We start from the raw sequence: 27,333 nt of genomic DNA, 5'->3' as shown, positions 1-27,333 counted from the left end.
GAGCGCATGGTCTATGGCGCTAATCGAGCCGGTGTGAGGACGCATCCTCCCCCCGCTCCGCCGCCATCTCCTCTGTTGTTGTTGTAATTGTTGGGGAAGAAGATGGAAGGAGGTATGGGAAAGGTCCTAAACTCACTACTGATGCCATATAATCACATTCTGGTGCAACGAAGAGTCATAATTAATGGAGACGAGGCCTTAACTGACATAGAATAAGAATAACTAGGAAGATGTCCGAAAGTTGTCTACGTGTGGTGCGGTGGACCTGGGCACGACATTTAATGGGGGAATAAGGGGAAGGTCGGCTCTACTGATTGTTATTTACATGCAATGGGACTAGGGAATGGGGATTGGGGAAAGTTGGGGAGTATTGGAGAAAATAGGGGAATATTTACAAGCGGATATGGAGGCCAAATTCCATATTCGCAACAATATGTCACACAAGGTTTTTATTCGGACAATTTGCCCCTCCCCCCTCCCTCCAAACCACCCCCTCTCCAAACCCCCCCCCCCTCCGCTTCCACCCCCCCTCTGGTTCCCCCCCCCCATTTTATCCCCCCCCCCCCCCATAACCTCCCTCCTTCCCGCATTTTCCCCTTTACCGCATAGGGCAACATGTGATGATCTTGATATTATGGCAATTTTATTTTATTTTATCTTTAAAAAAATTTTGCTTTAATATATTTACAGTTTTAATTTAATTTACAATTTAATTGTTTACAAGTTTAACTTTTAATTAAATGTAATGATTGTTCCTGATTTTCTAAACACTTGAGTTATAATCCAGCATTCCTTACAGGATTATTTTAAGCCGTTAATATGTGGTTGATTTTTGAATTTGGTTAGTAACGTCTCCGTTCACAAGAGCGGTGTGATACGGTTTCATTGGCTGTCCAGCTTTGCCCACCCCACTTTGCATATACCCCCGCCCACTTTGCATATAAGGGGATGTTGAGATGATTTTATCACTCTTGAGGAAGATTAATGGAGGCGTGTGGCTTCACATGTTTTTAATCGAAACGTTGAGTCATTGTTTGTTCAATTAAGGTTGGAGATCTTACCATGGAGTCATATATATATATATATATATATATATATATATTATATATATATATAATATATATATATGTATATATATATATATTGTTGCGGATATGAGGACTGTATATTTTTTGATTGTGTATTATTATTATTATTGTTTATTCTGCGCCCCCCCTGCCTCCGGAGCTGTGTAAAGGTGAAAGGGCATCCCATAATTAGTCCACAAGCATACACGTCAGCCAAATAATAGAATACCTCTGTTTGATAGTTATCTCTTATTATGTGTTTTTAGAGTAAGGCTGTGTCTCCCATTAATTGAAATACTCCATTGCACCAGTGAAAGAGATAGATTCCCTTCATTCCCACTCCCCAACACTTCCATTCCCCCCTTTCCGTCAATTGCAATTCGCATTGCCAACTGCATGTTGGGCGGTTTTCCCTTTTTTTTTTTTTTTTTTTTTTTTTTTTTTTGTTGTACAAGATCGAGGCTCGTGTAAGAGCTAACATAAATGACAAAAAAACAAACAGAAAAAACGGACACATAAGACAAAATAAAGGGAGTGGGAGACAAGATGGGGGCAGAGAGAAAAGCACACAAGTACAACATTTGAGAACAGAGACATCCGGAGATCTGTGGGAGGAAGAGGGCTTGGGAGGAGGCGTGGGAAAGGGGGGTGGGAGAGGGAAAAAACACATGGACACTGCTAGAACTTCCTTCCAGGAAAGAAGTCGGTATTTCAGGAAAGTGGATCTGGGGTGAATTAACAGGGGTATAAAGATCAAGGTTTTGGATGGGGGAAGATAAGAGATGGTGGTGAACAGCTATTTGAAGACCTGGAGGGATGAGTGGGATTGAAGAGAGTGAGGGAGTTTGTTCCAGAGGCGGGAGAAAAGAGGAATGAAAGAGTGAAGGTGAATAGAGAGTCTTGATTTTGTCAGTTTCACCAGCAGAGGTTTCGATGTTCTTTCTCGCTGGCTGCAGCCCTTCTAATGTTGGGTGCTGCTTTGCCAGAGAGCAGATAAAGGTTGCTGGTCTTGGTGGGTTCTGGTGAAATAAGATATCCCTTCATCCCGCCATTGACCACGAGGCAGGGTTGGGGAGGAAGGCGGGTCCCCACCTCGTCAGAGAGGGGAGAGTGAGCCAGCCCCACTCGACCAACCATGAAACAAGGGGTTTGGCTTGAGAGGGCGGGGAGAGAACGTTTGGGGGAGGTTCGAAAAGGTTAAGGGGCGGGCCTATATAACCCACGGCGGGGGTGTTCCCAAGAGAGATGCACTTTGAGCTGAGACAAGGAGGGTCACAAAGAGCTGGGTCATCAGAGCAAGAGCGCGTGAGGAGGAGAGAACCCGTCACGCCAGCCCCCCCCACCAGCGCATCGGCTCCACCAAGCGTTCACCTCCACCAAGGCTCCACCAAGCTCCGCATCGGCTCCACCAAGCGTTCACCTCCACCAAGGCTCCACCAAGCTCCGCGTTGGCTCCACCAAGCGTTCACCTCCACCAAGGCTCCACCAAGCTCCGCGTTGGCTCCACCAAGTGTTCACCTCCACCAAAGCTCCACCAAGCTCCGCCTTGGCTCACCAAGCGTTCACCTCCAGCCATCCACCTCCTGCCATTCCTGTCATTCCCCCGCGTGAGTCTGCCTTTTGTTTGTTCTGTCCTGGGTTAATTAAGACTGTAGGTAAGCTAGTATTTTCCCTGTGTCACCTGCGTCTTATGTGCTTGTAAATAAACGTGACTGCTTTATTTTTGCTTGTGTGTAAATAGTCAATAAATTCAGTAGTATTTCCAAACCTTTCTTTGCCTTCGTTTTCCTCTTTACATTGCGTCGTTTTCGTCTTTTCCCCTCATTGAGCAGCTGCGGTGCGATCCGGCCAAAGTCCTGGGTGAATCGGGTGAGTCAGGGATCCTGTTAGGTCGCGGTAATACACCACCGCTCGGTCATCATAACATCTAATCCGCGATCTGTAACAATATATATATATATATATATATATATAACCTTCTCCTAAATCTCTTTTCTCTAATTTTATATATATATATATATTAATACGTATGGTTGATATATACGTATGGTTGATATATATATATATATATATATATATATATATATATATATATATATATATATATATATACGTATGGTTGATATATATATTGTTACGGAACCCAACGTCGGCCTATGGTTCCTCTTTGAGAGGGGATTAGTCCCCTCGTTTGTTGCTGACCGACGTGGTCCCTGAAGCTGCACCGCGACCTCCGGAAAGGCCGGTGAGCAGCTTCGTTCGCGACCGCGGATAAGATGTTAATTTGCCGAGCGGATGGCAGCCACGGCCCGAACCGTTAACAATGACAAGACCCGATTCTTTAACGTTGGCCAAATCGTGCCACAGGTATTCAATTGGGAAAAGACAAAGACGACGGATGTGAAGAAGAAGAAGGACAAAAAGGGTTTGAAATACGACTATAATTTATTACTACTATTTACAAGACCAAAGAAACCAAGGAGAAGGAAGGATAATAAAATAATGTAGAAAGAGGGACGGACCAGAAGGACAGTGCAATTTCTAGCTTATCTATACAAGCTTAACTTATTCCCAGGACAAGACACACAGAACAAACTCACGTACACAAAAGGATGGAAAAGCAGGGATGGTTTGGGGACGGCAGAGGAGGGTCCAGGCAGATGGTAGGGCGTCGAGGTCCGGCTCCAAGCGCGCGCTCGATCCACGCTTTGGGGTCGAGGCGAAAACCCCGGCAAACACAGCCTCGCGTCTCACCGACCGGCAATAGGGCCTAGAGGGTATCGGCCTATTGCCGCAATACAGCCACCCCCTCACATCTCTCTCTCTCAGTCTTGCTAGATCACGCCTCTCGTTCATGCCTTCTCACCGACCTTGTACCTACTTTGTCTGACTCTCATGAACCTTCAAGCAACTCCCTTCACAGAACTCTCACTTCAGGAACTCCCTCTGCAGAACTGCTCGTGGGGCTCCCCTCACTCATCTCTCTCTTGCGCAATCTTCGCACTCATATATCATCCTCAAGCGCGGGTGTGACACGCGCTCGTCGGTTTCGGTACCACCCTCTCCCCCGTGCTCTGTGACCTTATATGGCAATGCCATGGGCTTGCCTCCTTATTTGGACATGGCGCCGAACGGCGCGCCCCTCGTGGCGAGCTACGGCTTGTTCCCTTATTTGGGCATGGGGCTGAACAGCCCCGCCCCTCATGGCGCGCCCTGGGCTTGCCTCTTCCCCGGCGACCCCGCCCCCCCCTGTTCAAACAGAGCACGGAGCACATATTCACTATTTGCAGCGAAATGAGAGGGCGCACACCCCACGCTTGTGAAGCTGCTTTACCCAGAGAGGGAGTTTGGGCTGGGAAATGTAATTATTGAAGGGGAGCTATTCTTATTTGATTCGGTGCAATGGAGTATTAATTAATGGAAGACAAAGCCTTCACCTAATACACAGAATAAGGAAATAACTACCAACAAGCAGGAAATCTATGATTGGCTAACGCGATTGTATATGACCTAACTAAGGGACGCCCTATGACCTTTATACACAACTTGAGGAAGGAGGGTGATATTTTTACAACAATAAAAAAAACACAATTCTCATATCCACAACAATATATATATATATATATATATATATATATATATATATATATATATATATATATATATATATATATATATATATATATATATATATATATGTATGTATATATATATATATATATATATACTATATATATATATATATATATATATATATATATAGATATATATATAGATATATATATAATATATATATATATATATATATATTATATATATATATATATATATATATATATATATATATATATATATATATACACACAGTGAAACCTTGACTTACGAGTTTAATTCGTTCTGTGACCGAGCTCGTAACTCAATTTGCTCGTTTCTCAAATTAAATTTCCCCATTAAAATGAATTGAAATGCTATTAATCCGTTCCAGCCCCCCAAAAACCACACCAATTTTTTTTGAAATATACAGACTTGGCATTTAATATGGATTTTGTGGGGGTGAACTTACTTTTCAAGATGTCTTAGAACCAAAAGTTCATTGGAATTATGTTGAAATTATTCTAGGTTTTGTTAATGTGACCTTTAAAAGAAACAAAAACCACACTTGACATTTCGAAACAAATAAATTGATCCTTGAAAGTGATGTAAACTGATATCGAACTCAATTCATGGACAGTACTGTGTTAACCTTCTGTACGTTTTCCAGAAGTATCTCTTTATTTTGCACGTTAGCCAAATTTTTTTTTAACAAAAACAAAAGTTAAATTACGACTGGGATTACGGACAGTAAAATTACAGTTCAGTACTTCGTGTAACCCCCACGAGCATTCAGGATAGCACGTACACGTTGAGGCATGCTGTTCACGAGATTTTCCAAGGTTTGGACAGGAATCGCTTGCCATGCAGTGACAATAGCCTTCTGCAATTCATGCACAGAGGTCGGCTGCTGGTCCATGTGGTCGATTTGACGCGTTAATTCTGCCCACAAGTTGTCTATCGGATTCATATCCGGGGACATGGCGGTCCACTCCATATGCTCGACACCACGGTCAGCAAGAAAGTGCTGGATCATGCGAGCACGATGAGGCCATGCATTGTCATCTTGGAAGACAAAGTTTCCTCTAAATGCTGCACGAGCAAATGGAAGCAATGTTTCTTCCAGAATGGCCCTGCACTTGAACTGGTTCAGGTTTCCATTCAGAACAACCAGGTCAGTTTTGCCCCCTGCATGAAAAGCAGCCCAAACGGTCACCACACCACCTCCAGCTTGGACTCTTGGCACTATATAATCTTTGTTGTAGGCTTCATGCACTTGTCTGCGCACTCGGACGCGGCCATTTTTACGATAGACCAGAAATCTAGACTCGTCACTGAAGATCACGTGATTCCAGTGTCCTGGCTGCCATTGACGGTGCTCTCTGGCCCACTGCAATCGGCGCTGGCGGTGTTGTCTGGTCAGGCGTGGCTTTCTCAGGGGACGCCTGGTACGATAGCCTGCTTGAACCAGTCGTTGGTTGACTAGCCTTCTGGATACAGGCTCATTTGTGAGTTGCTGCCACTCAGCCCTAAGCCGATTAGCTGACTTGGTACGGCAATTGGGGACTAACCGGTGCAGCTGGCGATCATCCCTCCTTGTGGTTCTGCGGGGACGTCCTGGCCTCGGTATTGGAGTAGGGACACCCCTCTGAGCATTTAGTTTCAGGATCTTTGCCACGTGACCTTGAGTGATGCCATACTGCCGAGCAATAGCACGCTGTTTCATGCCAGAATTTCGTAAAGCCACCACTCCATGACAAACAGCATTGTCGAGTTGATGGACCATCTCCAGAGGAAGCGGCAATAACTTTTGGTGATGTGCACCAGTTGTTTTCCACTAATACAGAACGCGACAACCCTTGTATACCCGACTGTGAAGCCAATCGTCAAATGCACCTGTCCGTACATTTTGCCACGCCACCTGTGATATAATCCTGTTGTTGACTTCCTGCTGCGACAGACAATCAGTGACATGGTTCTTTTAACAAATAAATCACCAAAGTGTAAAAGAAACTCACCAGATTGATATACTGAGTTAAGAAAGTAAACCCAAGTCAAGAAAAAAAAAATATTCCATATTAAATGCCAAGTCTGTATATATATAAATATCTCGCGCTTTATATTTCACCTGTATGCAGCATACAAGTTGGCAGGATGGCCTGGACTGGAGGTACGCACACTTGACTCCAAACTGTCCAGCCTGGGTTTGAATCCCGACCCAGCTATAACCTGTCATGTCGGTGTTTCACAGGCAGGGTGATTCATCAATGTGTGTACCGCTAAACTGGGCGCCCCGTTTGCGTCCCATTAGTTGTTTGATGTTAAGGATCTCACCGTGTCTTCCACAAAGAGAAGGCGAGCTATCGCCGGCACTCTGAACAAGTTGTGGCCTGGCATGCTCTTCTCCTCTGCCGTTATATACGTCCTCCTCGGCATCTTTTTCCAAAAGAGCCCTGTCTCGTCACAGTTGAAGATTTGCTGGGGGATGTATCCTTAGGCTTCTATCAGTTCGGCAAAAGTTATAATAAAATCTTCAGCTGCCTTCACATCCGAGCTTGCTGCCTCACCATGCCTGACGACGGAGTGAATGCCGGTCCTCTTCTTAAAATTATCAAACCATCCCGACTGGCTTTGAATGACTCTTCCGATGCCTCGTCCGTTGATGTTCCCGCCGTCTGCTGCACCAAATCCCCGTAAATGTCTCGTGCCTTCTCACAGATGATGCTCTCGGTCACGGTATCTCCTGCGAGCTGCTTGTCCGTCAACCACACAAACAACAACTTCTCCATCTCTTCATGGACAGAGGTCCGGAGCTTTGAAATAATCTTAACGCCCTTGGCTGGCGTTATAGCCTTTATCGACTCCTTCTGCTTCAAATCGTACATATCGTAGAAGTACATATCGTAGTTTCCTTTTCCTCTTCTCCAATGGCTTGATCTCTGATCATCAATTTGGTTTCAGACCAGGTCACTCTACTCTGGACATGCTGCTTCTGCTGTCTCAACAATGGATGGAGGTCCTCAATGCCAAACAGGAAATCAGAGCTGTCTCCCTTGACATATCACGTGCCTTCGATACGGTCTGGCACCCAGCTCTGCTCACCAAACTCTCCTCCTATGGTATCCATGGAAATCTCCATGCATGGCTTGCGGACTTCCTCTCTGGTCGTAGTGTCAACGTGTGGCCCTGAATGGATTTCTCTCATCTCCCCTTCCTGTTCAGGCTGGAGTTCCCCAAGGCAGTGTGCTGGGCCCTGTGCTTTTTCTGGTCTTTATCAATGATCTCTCCGACTCTCTGGAAAATCCTCTCTATCTCTTTGCTGATGACTCCACTCTCTGCCGCTCCATTCCTCTTCCCTCAGATCGGCAGTCTGCAGCCTCCTCACTCTCTGAAGACCTGGACAAAATCACAGACTGGTCAAACAAGTGGAACATGTCTTTCAATCCTGACAAATCTCACTCTCTTACTATGTCTCTCCGAAAAGATCGACTGGACAACCCTCCCATCTACTTTCTCAACAATCCTCTCCAAGAAGTTCTGTCGCTCAAGCTTTTGGGTCTCACTATCTGCCATGATCTTTCTTGGGAAAACCACATTTCCAAGCTGGCCTCCAAAGCCAGTCGCCGACTGGGCATCCTCCGTCGTGCGAAGTCCTTCCTCTGCACACCTGAGCTCCTCACCACATACAAGGCTTTCATCCGCAGCTCAATGGAATACTGTTCTCCCCTATGGGCTGGTGCTCCTGCCTCACACCTGGCTCGGCTTCACGCTGTTGAATCCAAAGCTTTCAAAATCATTGGAATCTCCCGCGATGAAGCTATCTCTGAGGGCCTTTCACTCACTCACCGCAGGCAGGTAGGTGGTCTTTCTGTCTTCTACCGACTCCTCTCCGGCCTTGCTCCCCCAGCTCTCTCTGTGCTCTGTCCCCCAAATATTCCTACAGGTCGCACAAGATCTGCCAGCAACCCTCTGATGGTTAAACTGCCGAAATCTCGGCTCTCTGCTCACCTTCACTCTTTCATTCCTCTTTTCTCCCGCCTCTGGAACAAACTCCACACTCCCTTCAATCCCACTCCTCCTCCAGGTCTTTAAAACAGCTGTTCACCACCACATCTCTTATCTTCCCCCATCCAAAACCTTGATCTTTTCTACCCCCACTAATTCACCCCAGATCCACCTTGTTTGAAATTCCAACTTCTTTCCTGGAAGTCCTGGCAGTGTCCATATGTTTATACCTCTCCCACCCCCCCCCCCCCCTTCACATGCCTCCCCCCCAAAGCCCTCTCCCTCCCACAGATCTCTCGATGTCTCCATGTCTCTCGGTCCCTGCTCTCAAATGTTGTGTTTGTGTCCTTCCCCCTCTCTCCCCATCTTGTCTACCGCTCCCGATGTTATTTGTTTTATGTGTCTGTTTGTCTTTCTGTGTGATTAATGTTCGCTCTTTCACGAGCCTCGATCTTGTATACAAAAATAAAAAAAATTAAAAAAAAGTACTACGATCGTACTGCCTCGCCAAGTCGATACCACGCACACCTCGCTCATGTTTTTCGACGATTACGTGTTTTATATCCAAGCTCGCTCGCTCGTAACTCAGGTCTCGGCTCGCATCACAAAGCAAAAAATCGACCGAGCGACGGCTCGTATCTCGGAAAACTCGTAAGTTGGTGCACTCGTAAGTCAAGGTTTCACTGTATATATATATATATATATATATATATATATATATATATATATATATATATATATATATATATATATATATATATATATATATATATATACATATATATATATATATATATATATATATATATATATATATATATATATATATATATATACATATATATATATATATATATATATATACATATATATATATACGTATGGTTGATATATATATATATATTGTTGCGGATCTCGAAGTACGGCACTCCCGTTAGCAAGAGGGGGTGGGGGGGGGGGGGGGTAATCCCCTAGTCTTGTTAAGCTGGCCGTCTCCGGTCCTGGAACTATCCCGTTCCTTTGCGGGATGAGATTGGCCAGGGTGATTGGTCAAAGGTTTCCCAAATACCTTCACCAATCTCTCCGCAAAGCAGGGAGATGAGTCCCTGCTCGAACCGCGGATGTGATGGTAATTGCCGAGCGGTTTAGCAATCCACGATCCGAGCCGTTAGCAATAAACTCACCCGATTCCGAGCGGTTCTAATCGTGCCACCGATATTCAATTGGGGACAGGACGAAGACGATCGGACGAGAGGAAGCCAAAGAATGAGAAGGGTGAAGGAAGAACAAATAGATTTATTAACTATTTACCAGAGGAAATGAAAGAAGGGAATATACAGAAGAAAGGAAACAAAAGGACATAGGGCAACGTTATACACTCTTATATAACACGCCCATGACAATACAAACAGACTCACACAGAATGGTAGCTGGTAGGGGAGGAAGGTCCAGGCAGATGGTTCCAGGCGATGGGATGGTCAAGGCTCCGGGTCCGCGGGTGAAGGACGGCTGGCAGCTTGACGTCGTTGGCGCGCGACCGGACCTTACAAATGCGAGGGGCTGGAATGCGCGTACGTACAGCGTGCCGAACGCTCTCAATACCATGGCAGTTCGTCTCGAAAACGATCGTCCCAAACGATCCTCTGTGCAATTTTCTTATATTCGCCGCCTCTGCGCTGTTCTCTCGCATATGCCGATCTCCCCCGCATCTGCTCTCCTGTTCATCTCCGTAAAAAGGCTTCGCGCTCGCGCTTTTATTAGAAGCCTCGCGTATCAAGCCGCGTCTGCTTTGCTCCGCCTACTGGTGAACACGCCTCGGCCCGGATTGGCTGCGAGGGTTCATCAGTACCTCCCCTCGTGACGCGATGATGGGGCCACGCCTGTGTTCCTGGCCGCTCCTCCCTTTTTCTCCCACTCTGACCGCGTGCGTAATGGCGGCGGGCAGGAACAAACCAAAAGGGAGCAACCCTGCTGGCAATGGCGGCTTGGGGCAAGCTTTAGCTCCAAGGCAGCGAACGCTGCAATACAGCTACTGGCACTTTGGAGAGAGAGAGATTGGGGATAATTGAAGGGGCCTAAGTTATTTGATTAATACAACGCAGAGTCAAACTATTGGAAACAGATCCTTACCTGAAACACATACGAATGAAATAACTACAGAAGGTTCCTCTGGTGTCCTACGTGTTGTACATGGCCTAACTAGGGTGCAACCTTTACAAAGGGGGATATTTACAAGAATTATTATTTTACAAAGTGAAGGTCCTAAAAAACCATGAATATATATATATATATATATATATATATATATATATATATATATATATATATATATATATATATATATATATATATATATGGTTGCGTACGCTGGATCAGCACGTTGCTGCATCCTTGGGCAACTCCTCAGCACTATCCCGATACACACCGCTGTGTGTGCTGCAGAATGAGGTGTTTTTACGGCGACCAAAATGCAAATACTGCCAACTCATATCGCCGACCTCGGAAGGATGACAGGCTTAGTCAACCCCACCTGGTATTCCTATTATTACTGTGATATGTTATTACTTTTGGGGCTTATGGCTCACCCTGGTAGAAGGTATAAGCAAATGTTGTATAAGCAGCTAAAACCGTGTCCTGGGACTTATGACTCACCCTGTAAGTAGGTCAAAGGCTTTCGATGCTCAGCCCCTGGAAACCAAGCTAGTCTGCAGGATAATTACCATTTCACTATTGGATTATGAGTTTAAAAAAAACAACTTTACTCGGTCATTCGTCCTTCAAGGAAGGGGTAATCTGCCTGCCCTGCCTAGCCTGGTCTCCATGTGATGCCATTTTAGACTTAATAACTCTCAGGGGAACTCTTAATGCCCTCATGCAATGACTAATGCATGAAAATGCTACCTATGAAAATGCACCACTGCCCAAAATACCCTCCGAGGAGAAAAAATGAAAAACTCCTTAACCACCGGCAAGGAGGGAAAAGTTTAAATGTTGGAAACATTAAGTTTCCGCCACTTAGGCATAATTACAGACATTTCCTCTCCTAGCATGTTTCATTCACCATGCAATCCTCTTGATTTTTTTCTTCTTCCTCATCCTCCTTCTCCTTCTCCTAAATCTCTTTTCTCTATTTTCACCTCCAAAATTTGTGTTTGCAATACTGTAAACATTTTACATGATAAGCTCATAGATCGGGAAAATGTGTGGATTGCCCTGACACAACTTCCACATTCAAATACAACAAACCATTAATTCAACAATGAAACACTAAAGTCCTTTCCATCCCCTTCGATCATTGAACAAAACTACCAAATAAGTCTTAAACAACGAAAAGAGGTCAGTTCAAAAACAACAAAAAAGAGCAATCGGAGATTGCAAGCCCTTGCCAGGATGTATTTTCAGTGGTTTTTAAGGCTTTTGTGTTAAAACAAATATGGCGGCCGAACCACGTGACCGATGACATCATTATTTTTTTTTTCTAAACTAATTTATTCCTAGATTATGCTCAAGAAATTTCATCTTGATCGGATGAAGTTTTGTACTTGTCGAATTATGACGTCATAATGGAGGCACCTATGACATCATCATTAACATATTTTATTCCCCATGGAGAGTTCTTTACAATGAGTTTACAATAAAATAAAATAAAAACCACCTTTAGAGGCCATTTTTCCCCACAAGCGGGGGTTGGCCTTTTTCGGGGACCGTGGTTGTTGTTGTTTTTTGGTCCCCTTTTTGAAGCAATGTTTTACGGCCGGATGCCCTTCCTGCCGCCAACCCTTTTTGTCGCCTTTTTACGACAAACAGGGAATTACCAGTGAACTGGTACTCAATTTGCCGACCTCGGAAGGATGACAGGCTGAGTCAACCCCCCTGGCGTTAATTCAGCGATCGACCGGGATTCGAACCCAGGATCCTAGGATCCTAAGCTGGCACCCTAGCCGGTAGCCCAACACCAAGTTTACAATGAATGTCTCAATTTTGTCTGTTCAGCACTTTCGGAGATATAGAGGTGCAAAGTTTTTCGGATATTCCATGATGGCGGCCGAACCACGTGACCTATGACGTCATAATTATCATAAAAAAATTATACAGGTGGACGTGCACCTATGTACAAAAGAGCACGCACAGCTGTAAGGACGAAGGACGGGAACAGTGGTGAGTTTGAGGTGAAGGTGGGAGTGCATCAGGGGTCGGTACTAAGTCCACTACTATTTGTAGCTGTGATGGAGGTGCTGGCTCAGAACGTAAAGGAGGGTTTACCGTGGGAGTTGTTGTATGCAGATGGTCTGGTGTTGATTGCGGAAAGTATGGATGGACTGAAGGAAAAGATGAACAAGTGGAAGGAATGTATGGAGACAAAAGGTCTGAAGGTGATTATCGGAAAGACGAAGGTGATGGCAAGTGGTAAAGCATGTGGTGAAGTGGAAAGAACTGGGAAGTGGCCCTGTGCTGTGTGTAGGAAGGGTGCTCCATTCAATGTACAATGTGCGCTGAGTGGGTTCATCAAAAATGTAGTGGTCTGAGAGGGTCATTAACCAGTGTGGCAGCTACATTCAAATGTAAGGTGCGCACAGAGGGAGCTGCAGATGGAGGAAATGTTGAGTTGGATCTTGGAGACGGCGTGAAGCTGGAAGGTGTGAAAACATTTTGCTACCTCGGAGACATGCTGAATGGAGAAGGTGGATCAGACTCGGCAACGGCTGCTAGAGTGAGATGTGCATGGAAGAAGTTTCGGGAACTGAGTGGCATGCTGATGATGAGGGGAGTGTCGTTGAAGCTGAAGGGAAAGGTGTATGCTGCATGTGTGAGAAGTGTTATGATTTATGGGAGCGAGACATGGGTAATGAATGTAGAGCAGCAACGAAGGTTGGGAAGGGTGGAAATGCGAATGGTTCGACGGATGTGCGGAGTATCGTTGAGAGAGAGGAAGACAAATGATGAATTGCGAAAGATGATGGGAATAGAGCCTGTGATTGATGCTGTAAAGAGGAACAGGTTGAGATGGTTTGGTCATGTGTTGAGGAAGGATGAAAGTGACTGGTTGAGAAGAGTGATGGAAATGAATGTAGAAGGAAGTAGAGGACGGGGAAGACCGAGAAAGACTTGGCTAAAGATGGTGGAAGAAGAAATGTGGGCAAGGGGGTTAACAAGGAGAGATGCAGAAAATAGGGCAAAATGGAGAAGATTGTCATGGGGCCCGCAAGGCTAACCCCCGCTCTAGTTGAGAAAATGGCCTTTAAAATGCATGTTGTTGTTGTTGTTGTTGAGGTGCACCTATGGTGAAAATTTCCTGTCAATCGGACCAACGGTTGCAGAGAAAATCATATTTATTCTGTGCGGAAAAAACAAACAGACAAGCAAACAGACAAACGGACTCAAATGCAATACCCTCTCCTCTGGCGAGGGTAAAAATGCATCTCTGAAAACAAGGAAGCCATATCTAGTCGACAAACTGCCAAAGAGTATCAACGGCTCTTCCATTTCAGTGTTTTCATTTCAGTGATCCCCTCGTAGTTCCTACTCTTCACTCCAAGGGTTCAAGCAAGAGGTGCACCACCATCTCATGTTCCCCCCTCCATCCTCCTTACCTCATGCCCCTCCATCCCAACCAGTAAACCTTTGCACCACAACTAATACTAACTAACCAACGCCTATTAGTTACAGATTACTGTTCTTTTCGCTCTATTTAGTGGTTAGCTCATTGCCATGCTTGTCGCTTGTAGTATGGCCCAAAGTGGTTTTGAGAACGTCAGGATTAGGCCAATCAGAAGTACAATTGGCCAATTGTTCATACTTCTTACGTCGCCATTCAAAATATAGATCCTTAACCTACTTGTGGGGTTCATTGTTTCTGCGAACGCAACGTTTTGTTAGTGTTAACAAATGTTTTCATTCGAAATCCACATTACATAACCGTGCGCAAAAAGTGCCGGGAAACCAGCATGATGTAAGAATCATGCCACCGATAGTTTAATTGAGGATGAAGTGCTGCACTTGCTGGAACTTTTAATGAAACAGCAATCATTAGCACATTGCGAAAGTTCGAATGCACAAGAAAAGCAAAAACACTTGGGCAATAAATGTTAAAGCACAGTGCCTTTTGGGAATAATTACTGCCTATGTTTTTTAACTACAGTCAATTAAATGCCTTTATTACTGTGTTCATTATATTCCAACAAAGAAAGTTATTGCAATACAATAATGGTTCAAGTGAAAGTCATGTACAGAAGCACGGCTGATTTTGCTCTTCACAGTGTGATCATGCAGGTAATGCAAAGTATTTTTGCCCAAACACAGGTACACTGAGGCCCTGTTATAAATCAATAGGTTGTGGCCCCAATCACGGATGCGGTCGAGTGAAATAATAATAAATAAATAAATAAAAAATCCCAGGTTTGTGAGATCCTAAGACTGTGAATTATGCTCATTTAACTTGAGGTAGGGGCTGATGATACCCAACTCGTGAGAGTTGCGTGAGAACTGAGGAGGATTGCGTGAGAACTGAGGAGGATTGCGTGAGAACTGAGGAGGATTTCGTGAGAACTGAGGAGGATTGCGTGATAACTGAGGAGGATTGCGTGAGAACTGAGGAGGATTGCGTGATAACTGAGGAGGATTGCGTGAGAACTGAGGAGGATTGCGTGAGAACTGAGGAGGATTGCGTGAGAACTGAGGAGGATTGCGTGAGAACTGAGGAGGATTGCGTGAGAACTGAGGAGGATTGCGTGAGACTGAGGAGGATTGTGTGAGAACTGAGGATGGTGTGAGAACTGAGGTGTATTGCATGAGAACTGAGGAGGATTGCATGAGAACTGAGGAGGATTGTGTGAGAACTGAGGATGGTGTGAGAACTGAGGTGTATTGCATGAGAACTGAGGAGGATTGTGTGAGAACTGAGGATTGCGTGAGAACTGAGGAGGATTGCCTGAGAACTGAGGAGGATTGCGTGAGAACTGAGGATGGTGTGAGAACTGAGGAGGATTGCCTGAGAACTGAGGAAGATTGCCTGAGAACTGAGGAGGATTGCCTGAGAACTGAGGACAAATGCGTGACACCTGAGGAGGATTGCGTGATAACTGAGGAGGATTGCGTGAGAACTGAGGAGGATTTCGTGAGAACTGAGGAGGATTTCGTGAGAACTGAGGAGGATTTCATGAGAACTGAGTAGGATTGCATGAGAACTGAGGAGGATTGCGTGAGAACTGAGGAGGATTGCGTGATAACTGAGGATTGTGTGAGAACTGAGGAGGATTGCGTGAGAACTGAGGAGGATTGCGTGAGAACTGAGGAGGATTGCGTGAGAACTGAGGAGGATTGCGTGAGAACTGAGGAGGATTGCGTGAGAACTGAGGAGGATTGCATGAGAACTGAGGAGGATTGTGTGAGAACTGAGGATGGTGTGAGAACTGAGGTGTATTGCATGAGAACTGAGGAGGATTGTGTGAGAACTGAGGATTGCATGAGAACTGAGGAGGATTGCCTGAGAACTGAGGAGGATTGCATGAGAACTGAGGATGGTGTGAGAACTGAGGAGGATTGCCTGAGAACTGAGGAGGATTGCCTGAGAACTGAGGAGGATTGCCTGAGAACTGAGGAGGATTGCCTGAGAACTGAGGACAAATGCGTGACAACTGAGGAGGATTGCGTGAGAACTGAGGATTGCGTGAGAACTGAGGAGGATTGCCTGAGAACTGAGGACAAATGCGTGACAACTGAGGAGGATTGCGTGAGAACTGAGGATTGCGTGAGAACTGAGGAGGATTGCCTGAGAACTGAGGAGGATTGCGTGAGAACTGAGGATTGCGTGAGAACTGAGGAGGATTGCCTGAGAACTGAGGAGGATTGCATGAGAACTGAGGAGGATTGCGTGAGAACTGAGGATTGCGTGAGAACTGAGGAGGATTGCCTGAGAAATGAGGAGGATTGCGTGAGAACTGAGGATTGCGTGAGAACTGAGGAGGATTGCGTGAGAACTGAGGAGGATTGCGTGAGAACTGAGGATTGCGTGAGAACTGAGGAGGATTGCCTGAGAACTGAGGAGTATTGCGTGAGAACTGAGGATGGTGTGAGAACTGAGGAGGATTGCATGAGAACTGAGGAGAAATGCGTGAGAACTGAGGAGGATTGGTGAGAACTGAGGAGGATTGCGTGAGAACTGAGGAGGATTGTGTGAGAACTGAGGATTGCTTGAGAACTGAGGAGGATTGCATGAGAACTGAGGAGGATTGCGTGAGAACTGAGGAGGATTGCGTGAGAACTGAGGAGGATTGCTTGAGATCTGAGGAGGATTGCGTGAGATCTGAGGAGGATTGCGTGAGAACTGAGGAGGATTGCGTGAGAACTGAGGAGGATTGCGTGAGAACTGAGGAGGATTGTGTGAGAACTGCGGAGGATTGCGTGAGAACTGAGTAGGATTGCATGAGAACTGAGGAGAATTGTGTGAGAACTGTGGAGGATTGTGTGAGAACTGAGAAGGATTGCGTGATAATTAAGAAGGATTGCGTGAGAACTGAGGATTGCGTGGATACTTAGGAGCATTGTGTGAGATCTTAGGAGGATTGCGAGAGATTGAAAATATTTGAGGAGATTGAAGGGTTTGAGGGAAAGCGTTGTGCTTTGAGAGTTTTAAGGAGGTCGCCCTGCATGTGTACCTTCGCCCTGTACCTGTGTTCGGCTGCCTGCTGCCTCGTCATCATCCTGCTCATCTCATCACCTCTTCGTCGTCCTGATCGTCTCATTGTCACCTCCTCAACGCAAGTTTGTGGCTGCTCAGTGCTCCATCCTCCACCAGAGAGAGATAAGCCACCTGGCTTTTGCTTCCTTTCCCCGTCTGTGATTGTTATTGGAGTGAGGTGCCTTCGTTTTTTATAGGATTTATTTTACTTCATTGTAAATAGCTACTGATTGATTACTTGTGACGTGTTTCCGAGTTTTTTCCCTCCCCCAATCCCACCGACGAATTCCCCCATTGGGTCAATCTTCCCTGGTTGTTATTTGTTCGGGAATAACCCCGTTTGGTTTTCAACTAGATAAGGAGCCTCGCGATTCTTCCCAGTCCCATGAAGGAGCATAAAGTCCGCAATAATTGACACAGTCTGAGGGAGCTAAAATCTGTTCGGCCCATCTTTTCAGAGACTGTGTTAATCGCCCTGAACACGCTAATATTAGTAAAAGTCATTAAATAAAGGCGTAACCATTACAATGTTATTTTCCTCTATTATTATTGTATTTGCGAGTTTCAGAATAATTATTGGAGTAAAATTTGTCAATTTCCGTTTCTCCGAGAAATTCGTTCTCACACAAATTGCTTTGTCCCAACCGATGCTCCTTTTTTTAGATACATTTAAGAAGATGAAGCTGAATGACGTTATTTGCCTGTGACGGGTGGATTCGCTATTGTATGGACCTATACGTATCCCTACAAGGTTGCAGCTTACTGGATGGTGTGGATGAGCAAAGTCTGGGGGAACATGGCACAGCCATGATGATCCAATATATTTTTACTGTATTGCTGGGTTTTGCAAGTTTTAGATGGTGCCAAACTCACCTTTTATTTCCTGATCAAGTCGGAAAAAATTGCTCGGATTAAAAAAAAACAACACCTTCAGAGGCCATTTTTCCCCACAGAGCGGGGGTTGGCCTTTTTTGGGCACCGTGGTCCCCTTTTTGAAGCAATGTTTTATGGCCGGATGCCCTTCCTGCCGCCAACCCTGTTAGTCGCCTCTTGCGACACACAGGGAATTACCAGTGAACTGGTACTCAATTTGCCGACCTCGGAAGGATGACAGGCTGAGTCAACCCCCCTGGCGTTAATTTAGCGATCGACCGTGATTCGAACCCAGGATCCTAGGAATCCCAAGCCGGCACCCTAACCGCTAAGCCAACACCAGGCTGGTGTTATTATTGACATATTATTGACATAATTTCGGTGGCGGAGGTTATGTTTTCACCCCTGTCTGTCCGTTTGTCTATTTGTGTGTGAGCAGGATATCTCAGAAGAGCAGAAATGTTGTGGACGGATTTGGACGAAATTTGGTGGACAGGTTGGGTGTGTGACTCGGACGAAAATGATCCGATTTTAATTAAGATCTGGATATGATAATTTTTAAAGTGATTCTTCACTATTGAGAGGTGGGGCCAAAAATGATATATACAACATGATATATCAAGAGGTCGTGGACGAGTTATGACAAAACTAGATGCATGAGTTGGTTCGGTGACAAGAACAAGCCGATTAGGTTTTGGTTCAGGTCTGGATCAAGTTCCGGCCTATCGGTGGGACACAAAATGTAAACTGTTCAGCCTGACGGAGGTATGCTCTCTACAAAGTGCCATTCTCGTTTGTCTTGTAGTGAAGGAAGGTTAGTGGACAAAATTGCATTTTCAATCCTTCAACAACAATCAATAATCACATCAACAATCTTAATGACATTAATAAACAAAGAGCACCAGCCTCTTACTTTCCTTTTTCCCACATGGACAGACATGGCATGCATCGCACATAATGAATCCCTTCCTTCACTGGAACTGCTTTCCTCACATCCAAATGATATTCCACTCACCTTCCAACACCGTGCCCTCCATCTTAATCCTATATTTCAATCGTGAATGAGTTAAGAAGTCAAAGCTTTTTTTTAATTTTTTTTTTATTCAAGACTTGTGGAGGAGCTTGCAAGTCGGTCACATGACAAGGATGTTCGGACAAATCAGGGTAGTGTTTCATAAATTGGAAGAACATCAGTACACATGGACAAATGCATTTAGTAGATGACATTTGAACCTGGGTTTTCTGCTTATTGAGCTTGCTTCTTGAGTTCCCTGCTCATTGGTTCAGATGGGAACATCAAACAGATCAACTCAGTTTTCACGATATTATACAACAAATAAGGTGTTTAGATAATGGATGGACGTTTGCATAAGCGAGGATGGTTGAGAAAACATATTGCCTTTGGACCGCTTCGTGGCCTGCCAAAGGTGCCCAAGGGCTACACCAAACAAATAATTTTATAAAGGACCAACTCAGGCAGGATAGGAGTCCCAGGATTCCAACAACCTCACACACTCGTGCGTAAACACTTCTACATAAGGGCTCGGAAGGTGGGTGCCATTCCCAAACAAATATTATTGAATATGCTCCAGCCAATGCTCTTGCATGCCACAGGCATGTGCAATTTGGATTCCCGAAAGCAGTTGCGTGCATTGGGTATATCTCACCAAGCAACGACGGCGTCTTGTAACCAAAGAAGCTGAGATAACCCAGAAATCAGTGGCTTGTGTGCCAATCAGAACATTACAGAAATTATTCCAGGCGCAGGTTTGGGAGCGATTTCCGAACTCTGGACAAAACTGATTAATGAAGGCAGCTTACTTGCAAATTGGATTCCAAAGTGACGTTTCCTGATGCAAGGCTCACCATGATCAGGCATGGTGAGAGCTCTGCGATTCATAGTTAGCATACACTTTTACAAAAACCTCATTTGACTTCTCATGTGATTTGATAAAACACTGATGAGAATTTGGTCAAATCTCTTCATACATTTCTGCAAGGATATAGGAATGGCAGGTTATCTTAAAAGTGAATGCACTCGCTTCTGAGCTGTCTAGCCTGAGTTTGAATCCCGACCCAGCTATAAACTGTCATCCTGGTGTTCCGCATGCAGGACCATCCATCAGTGCGTGTGCCGTCCCTCCGAGGGACCTTGAACTGGGTGTCCCATCTGCTAGCAAGAGTTGGTGCACATAATTATCCCAAGGTGTCTTTCACAAACAGGAGTAGAATTATCATCGGCACCCTGAAAAAAATCCAAAAATAAAATTCCAAAAGCGGCACAGAAGCGCTCCCATTAATGATGCAAATCCGCAGCCACGTTCTGCACATAAATGAATGATGATGCAAGGGTGTGCCTAATGTAAGCTCTACAGTGCTGCACTGAGACAGTAAAAGTATCAGTTTGATGACAAATATCAACCATTCTTTGCTTTTGGTTAGAATGTCATCACTTTTTTGTATAAGAATGCATCATTCCCAATCATGTTATCCTTTAGTTGAAAGTTATGACTTCGAGCATAATATTATACTGCATGATGATAATGCAAGTGAAAAAAAGAATGGCACTCGGTAAAAAAGCCTGGTGTTGGCTTAGCGGTTAGGGTGCCGGCTTGGGATCCTAGGATCCTGGGTTCAAATCCCGGTCGATCGCTGAATTAACACCAGGGGGGTTGACTCAGCCTGTCATCCTTCCGAGGTCGGCAAATTGAGTACCAGCTTGCTGGGATGAATGATCACGGTGTGTACCTCGATTTAGAATAGGTACACCGTATCCCTGTGTAAGAGCGTGACCAAGGGTTGGCGTCAGGAAGGGCATCCGGCCATAAAAACATTGCCTCAAACAGGGAACCATGATTGTCATGGGGCCCGCAAGGCGAACCCCTGCTCTAGCAGGGAAAATGGCCTTAAAACGATCATTCATTCATTCATTCACTCGGTAGAGCCACACTTTCGCCAGGCTGAACATTTAATGTTTTGTATCCCACTGATAGACCGGACGTGTATCTAATCACTAAACCAAAATCTAATCACTCGTTCTTGTCATCGAAACAACTCATTCACCTAGTTTTTGCCATAACCCATCCACAACTTTTTGAAATATCATGCTATATACTGCTTTTGGCCCTATCACTCAATGGGGAAGAATCAATTGAAAAATTAAAAAAATTATCGTATCCGGATCCGGATTCAGATCTTCACCAAAATCAAATTGATTCGTCCTTGTCACACACACACAACCATTCCACCAAGTTTCGTACGATTCCGTCAACAACTTTTTGAGATATCGTGCTATATATAGTTTTTGCTGTTATCTCTAAATGGTGAAGAACCACTAAATAAACTGTCGGATATAGATCCGGGTCCGGATCTTCACCAATATCTAATCATCTTGTCCTTGTCGCACACCCAACCTCTCCACCACATTTTGTCCGAATCCATCCACAACTTTTTGAGATGTCCTGTTCACAGACAAACAGTCAAAGAAGAAAAGACGTCAGGTAGCTTGACAGGTATGATGAAAATCGAGAAAATCAATAATTGATTGATTAATTGATCAACTGTGTAATGAAAAAAAAAATCATAAAATAATTATTAATATGTTTCTTTCAAATTATTATAAAAACAAGTACAGATGCATTAAAAGACCGCCCCATGCCAAATAAATAGCATATCCTCCAGCGTGCAGCACATAGAGACAGCATTGGGAGGGAGAGGTGTACAATAATTGATTGATTTATTGCGTAATTAAAATAAATAATAATTGTGAAATAATTTCTTAATCAAATGGCTAATAGCATACCGAAACCATCACTGTTTCATCCGAAGCTGTAGCTTTTTGAAAATTCATCAATTAAGTGATTAATCGGAGCATTAAATAATTAATCGATGAATTGATTAATCAATATATCAAAAATATCCATTGCAGCCAAATCACTTGCTCATTGTCGTGTCCAAATATCAGCTTCCTAGCTCAAAAGGTGCCTGAGTTATTGCCCAGACGAGAAAGGAAATAAATAAGTACTTGATAAATTGATAATAATTAAGTAATTAATAAAACAATTGATTGATCAAAAAATAAAATAAAAATACCGTTTTTGCCAAAGCACGTGCTCGCCTCGCCATTGCGCCCAAATATCTGCTTCCCAGCTCAAAGGATGGCTGAGATATCGCCCGGACAAACATTAAAGAAGACCTTTGACCAATATAGTCAAAAAAACATTGACAGCCTCACTTTTGTCCTTCCAAATCCTCTGCTAAAGTTTGACGAAGATAGCTGAAAGTGCTCACGAGTTATCACACTCACAAACAAACAACCTTACAATGGAGACAGACCGACTGAGAAATGCTCATTTTCAATTTTGTCATCCAAAAGAGAAAAAGAGTTTGCCATGACTCAAAGGGACACATACCTCCACCACAAAGGTTTCCCTCTCTCTTGAGCATCTGAACAGCGCCGACATACTTCTTGAGTTGCACCTTCAACACCTCGTTCTCCCTGTAAAATATCCATATTTTATGAGGCTCTTTCAAAACATGGAATTTCCTCACAGTGATTCACTGACCGAGAACACAAAGAGAAAAATGTCAACATACAATGGAACGTTGTATGGAACAAGCTTCTCTATCGGGCAACATGCTTCGGGCAACACGATTCGTTTGTTCTTGTTGATTTTTCTCACATTGTCTATTTTTATTGAAAACACAAACCAGCAATGTGTGTTAAATGCATTGATCAATGTTAAATGTATTTGAGTGCCAGTTCACTGGTAATTCCCTGTGTGTCGCAAAAGCTGACTAACAGGGTTGGCGGCAGGCAGGGCATCCGGCCATAAAACATTGCTTCAAAAAGGGGATCACGGCGCCCAAAAAAGGCCAACCCCTGCTCTGCGGGGAAAAATGGCCTCTAAAGGTGGTTCTTTCTTCTTCTATACCGAGGTGTCAACTACGCATCGGGATTGCAAAGCATACGGTCGAGATGAAACGGATTGGTGAAACAGCAGAAGTTTTGAAAAAAGGAAAATTATTCATTGCTCCTCCGCATGCTCTGGCAGGAATTTTTAGAAATATTGATGTCAAAATATGCATTTTGGGAGTGATATTGTCCAAATTGTAACAAAAAAAACAACTGTGCAAACATGTTCACGGCCTTGTAGCATTCCTGCCTGCTATACTGCTTGAGCCTAAGCTTACCTTTCACCAAGTCCAGGAGAGATTGTACATTTGTTATTATTGTTGCCAAATGCTGTTACTCTTGTTATAGTTGTTATTAAGAAAATGGCGAAACTGATTCAATCGGACAAGTATAGGTTATGCAAGGTAGAAACAGAAAGCACGAGCCACCTCCTATCAGGATGTAAAAAAAACTCATGTCAGAACAGCTGCACACACAAAAGCACAACAAGGTATGTCGAGTAATCCACCGGCACGTCTGCAAAAGTCTCAATGTCACAATTCCAGAAAACTTGTGGAAACATGAACCAAAAGCAATCACTGAAAACAAGGAAGTAATGCTCACATATGACCTAATGAGCCAATCAAGTGTGAACATGGAAAACAAAGCATTGCGAATCGATAAAGTACTGAGGTACAAAAAAAAAAAAGAAGGAATTCAGGAAGTGAAGGGGGAATAGGGAAACGGGATGAAATATTCCACATTAAGACAAAATGAGCTCCTCATTGAAGAACAACCACTCTCTACTTGGCACAAGAGGAGTACAGGCAGTACACAAAAAACATAGGGGCAATGCCCCTGGCGCTCACCTGGTAGAATGAATGAATATGAATGATCGTTTTAAGGCCATTTTCCCCGCTAGAGCAGGGGTTAGCCTTGCGGGCCCCATGACAATCATGGTTCCCTGTTTGAGGCAATGTTTTTATGGCCGGATGCCCTTCCTGACGCCAACCCTTAGTCGCCTCTTACGATGCGTAACAGTATATTGTATACATACGTAACAGTAAGAGTAACAGTAACAGGAACAGTATACGTAACAGTAACAGTATACAGTATTAAAAAAACAAAAAAAAAACACCTTTAGAGGCCATTTTTCCCCGCAAAGCGGGGGTTGGCCTTTTTCGGGCACCGAGGTTGTTGTTGTTTTTGTTGGTCCCCTATTGTATACAGTATAATAGTATAACAGTATACAGTATAATAAACAGTATATTGTAGAATAAACAGTATAGTACCTGCATTCACTTTGACCACGGTGAACCCCCTTAAACCCCGATTTTTTTTAATGCCGTGAACAAACTTTAGTCACAACACAACAAATATCATTTGTGCCAAATTTGGTCGCAATCCCATCAGCGGTTTCGGAGAAGAAGTTTCAAGTGTTTACGGACTGACGGACGGACGGACTGACGGACAACATGCCATGGCATAAGCTCCCCTGAACTTCGTTCCAGGTGAGCTAAAAATGGAAACACCAGTGTAAAGTCACTTAACAAGGCGTTGGGACATCACGTATGGCCTGTATACGCCATGGCATGTAGTCCAACAGTGTCTGGATTTCTGCAAGAGGGACAATGAACCATTCTTCCTTGAGAAAGTCAATCAACTCACACCTGTTTGATGGAGGTGGAAAAAGCTGTCTCGGGCATTGCTCCACTATCTATATATATAAAACACAGTTTGTGTGTGTGTGTGTGTGTGTGTGCGTGTGCGTGTGTGTGTGTGTGTGTGTGTAATGTTACCGATAGACTCCGAAACGGAGAGGCTCACGTGCTTGATATTTGGCATAGACATGGCCATTGAGCTTGGGACGAACATGGCCGACCTCAAAATATTTGACGATTCATATTTTTTATTCATATTTACCTCAGCGCATTTCAGCGAAGTACCCGCTAATCTCAGCCAGTGTCAGAACAGCTCGCTGATTCGCTCAGAGCGATCACGTGATGTTCCATCCCTGCCGCTAGACTGATTCGCTCAGAGCGATCACGTGATGTGACCATTGCCATTCACTCCACATAGGTGGAGATGCAGTTACCGGGCGCCATCTTGGTTGGAATTCAATGCTGGGCGATGGTGATTTCCGTCACACGTTTGCATGTAATTCAGAGCGAAAAGCGATCGTGTTTTGTGTCGATTTTTGTCGATTTTGTGCGATATGAATTAAATGTCTTTGATAGGGACCGGTAATTCCGCCAGGGGTGCTGCGCGCACTACTTACGTCACGCTGTGCATGGCACTCTGTGACCGCCGTTGCGGTGCAATGCTTTGCGGGCAAATCGTTTTTATGCCATGGTATGTCATATTTTGGACTTAACCACTCTTCATGACCGATCATGTGACATCTACACACTCATGGCTACCACCGAGACGGATCCCGGTTTCACGTGAGTAATATTTACCATATTTGCTCGATTTTTGAAACCGATGCATGCAAATATCGTGTCTATACCACACCTAAAATATTTTTTAGAAAGAATAAGCACATCTCCCCTTTGAAAGTGCCCCCTGAAGTGTGTCCAGGTGGAATTTCTAAGTCATAGGTCTTAGCAACTCTCAGCAATCTTTTACCGCATGGATTTATCTCGAGTATTTACTAAACTGTGCTAAGTTGAAGTTGCGTACATATTTCAGCAGTTTTCAATGTAAATCGGTGTAATGTAACCTCCCCCCTCCCCTCCCCCCCCCTACCCTCCTACCCCTCCCCTCTCCCCCTCCCATCCCTCCCCCCCTCCTACCCCTCCCCTCCCATCCTTCCCCCTCCCATCCCTCCCCCTCCCCCCTCCCCCATCCCCCCCCTCCTACCCCTCCCCCCTCCCATCCCTCACCCTCCACCCCCTCCCCCCTTACCCCCTCCCCCTTCCCCCTACCCCTCCCCTCTCACCCTCCCCACCCCCCCTCTTCTCCCCTCTCCCCCTCCCACCCCTTCCCATCCCTCACCCTCCCCATCCCCCCTCTCCCCTCTCCCCCTCTTCTCCCCTCCCCCCCCTCTTCTCCCCTCCCCCTACCCCCCTCCCCCCCGTTCCCTTCCCCTCCCCTCCCCGCCCCCCGCCCGGCAATGCCGGGTACTTCTGCTAGTCGACTATATAAGAGAGCTGTTGGTCTGTGTGTCTGTGTGTGTGTGTGTGTGTGTGTGTGTGTGTGTGTGTGTGTGTGTGTGTGTGTGTCGCCACATTTCTCAGAGATGGCTGAGCGAATCTTCGTCAAACTTTCAGAGGTTCATCAGTGAGTGCCTGGGAGTGTTTTAGGCACCAAATCTTTTTGGAAAAAAAGTGCATTTTTTTGGAGTAAAAAAACAAAAAATATATAAATAAATAAATAAATAATAATAATAATAATAATAATAATAATAATCGCTCGATAGTGCCTAAGCCTTTTTTAATTAAGCCTTTTTAATTAATGACAGTTATATACAAGTACGCATTCAAATAAATAAATACAAAACAATCACCAGACATTTGAATACAAATAAATCAAACAATTCCGGAAGTGTATGAAGTTGTTAGTAGGCTTCTTCTTCTTCCTGATCGGCATCACACTTAACTCAGAAACGTGATGAATGGCACATTCACCAGCATATATTTAACGAAAAGGTGATGAACCCCCTTCCTGCCTGCCTGCCACCCCCTTCCCCTCCTGCCGCCGCCTCCCTCCCCACCCCCTCCTCTCTCCCGCCGGGTACTTCTACTAGTATCCCATAAATGCTCGGTTGGGATCAGAACTGGTGGCTGAGAAGGCCATGACGTATGGATAACTTCAGCGTCATGCTCATCAAACCACAAACCACTGGGTGACCACACGTGCTCTGTGGATGGGGAGCATTGGGGGGAGGGGGTGGTCTCCTCTTGCAGCCATGCTAGCCATAATTATAGGAAAACAGGCCTGTGCAGCATTTTTATGTATGATCCTAAGAATGCTGGGATTTTATTTGGTTAATTAACATATGGGCTACATTTTTGTGGAAGCCGTTGCTTGGTGTCCCTCATTTACCAAGGTGTTTCAATTTTTTTTTTTGTCCAATACTGTACGCTTTGTACGAATGATCAGAGAAAGTCTCGTCATTAATAAGTTGATTTCAGCATGCACCAGGCAACATAGGAATCCGGAATCAAAGTTTTGAATAATTTATCGTCAACCCGAATGAAAGTGTTTCATTGATTTGAAACAAA

General features: G+C 44.6%; 1 protein-coding gene across 2 annotated transcripts in view; it reads right to left on the bottom strand.

The window, feature by feature from the left end:
* The window catches only part of SNX29 (sorting nexin 29), a 476,585-nt gene that overhangs the window by 262,509 nt on the left and 186,743 nt on the right, over positions 1-27,333 (bottom strand). For both annotated transcript variants that reach the window (XM_078778010.1, XM_078778011.1), the window contains exon 16: positions 22,626-22,711. In XM_078778010.1, the coding sequence (XP_078634136.1) occupies positions 22,626-22,711 (86 nt within the window). The remainder of the gene's footprint in view (positions 1-22,625; positions 22,712-27,333) is intronic.

This window comes from Myxine glutinosa, chromosome 5 (assembly GCF_964187855.1).
Source record: "Myxine glutinosa chromosome 5, kmMyxGlut1.1, whole genome shotgun sequence".
Classification (NCBI taxonomy): Eukaryota; Metazoa; Chordata; class Myxini; order Myxiniformes; family Myxinidae; genus Myxine; species Myxine glutinosa.
The sequence above is the reverse complement of the archived record's forward strand: the minus strand, read 5'-3'. Positions and strand labels throughout refer to the sequence as shown.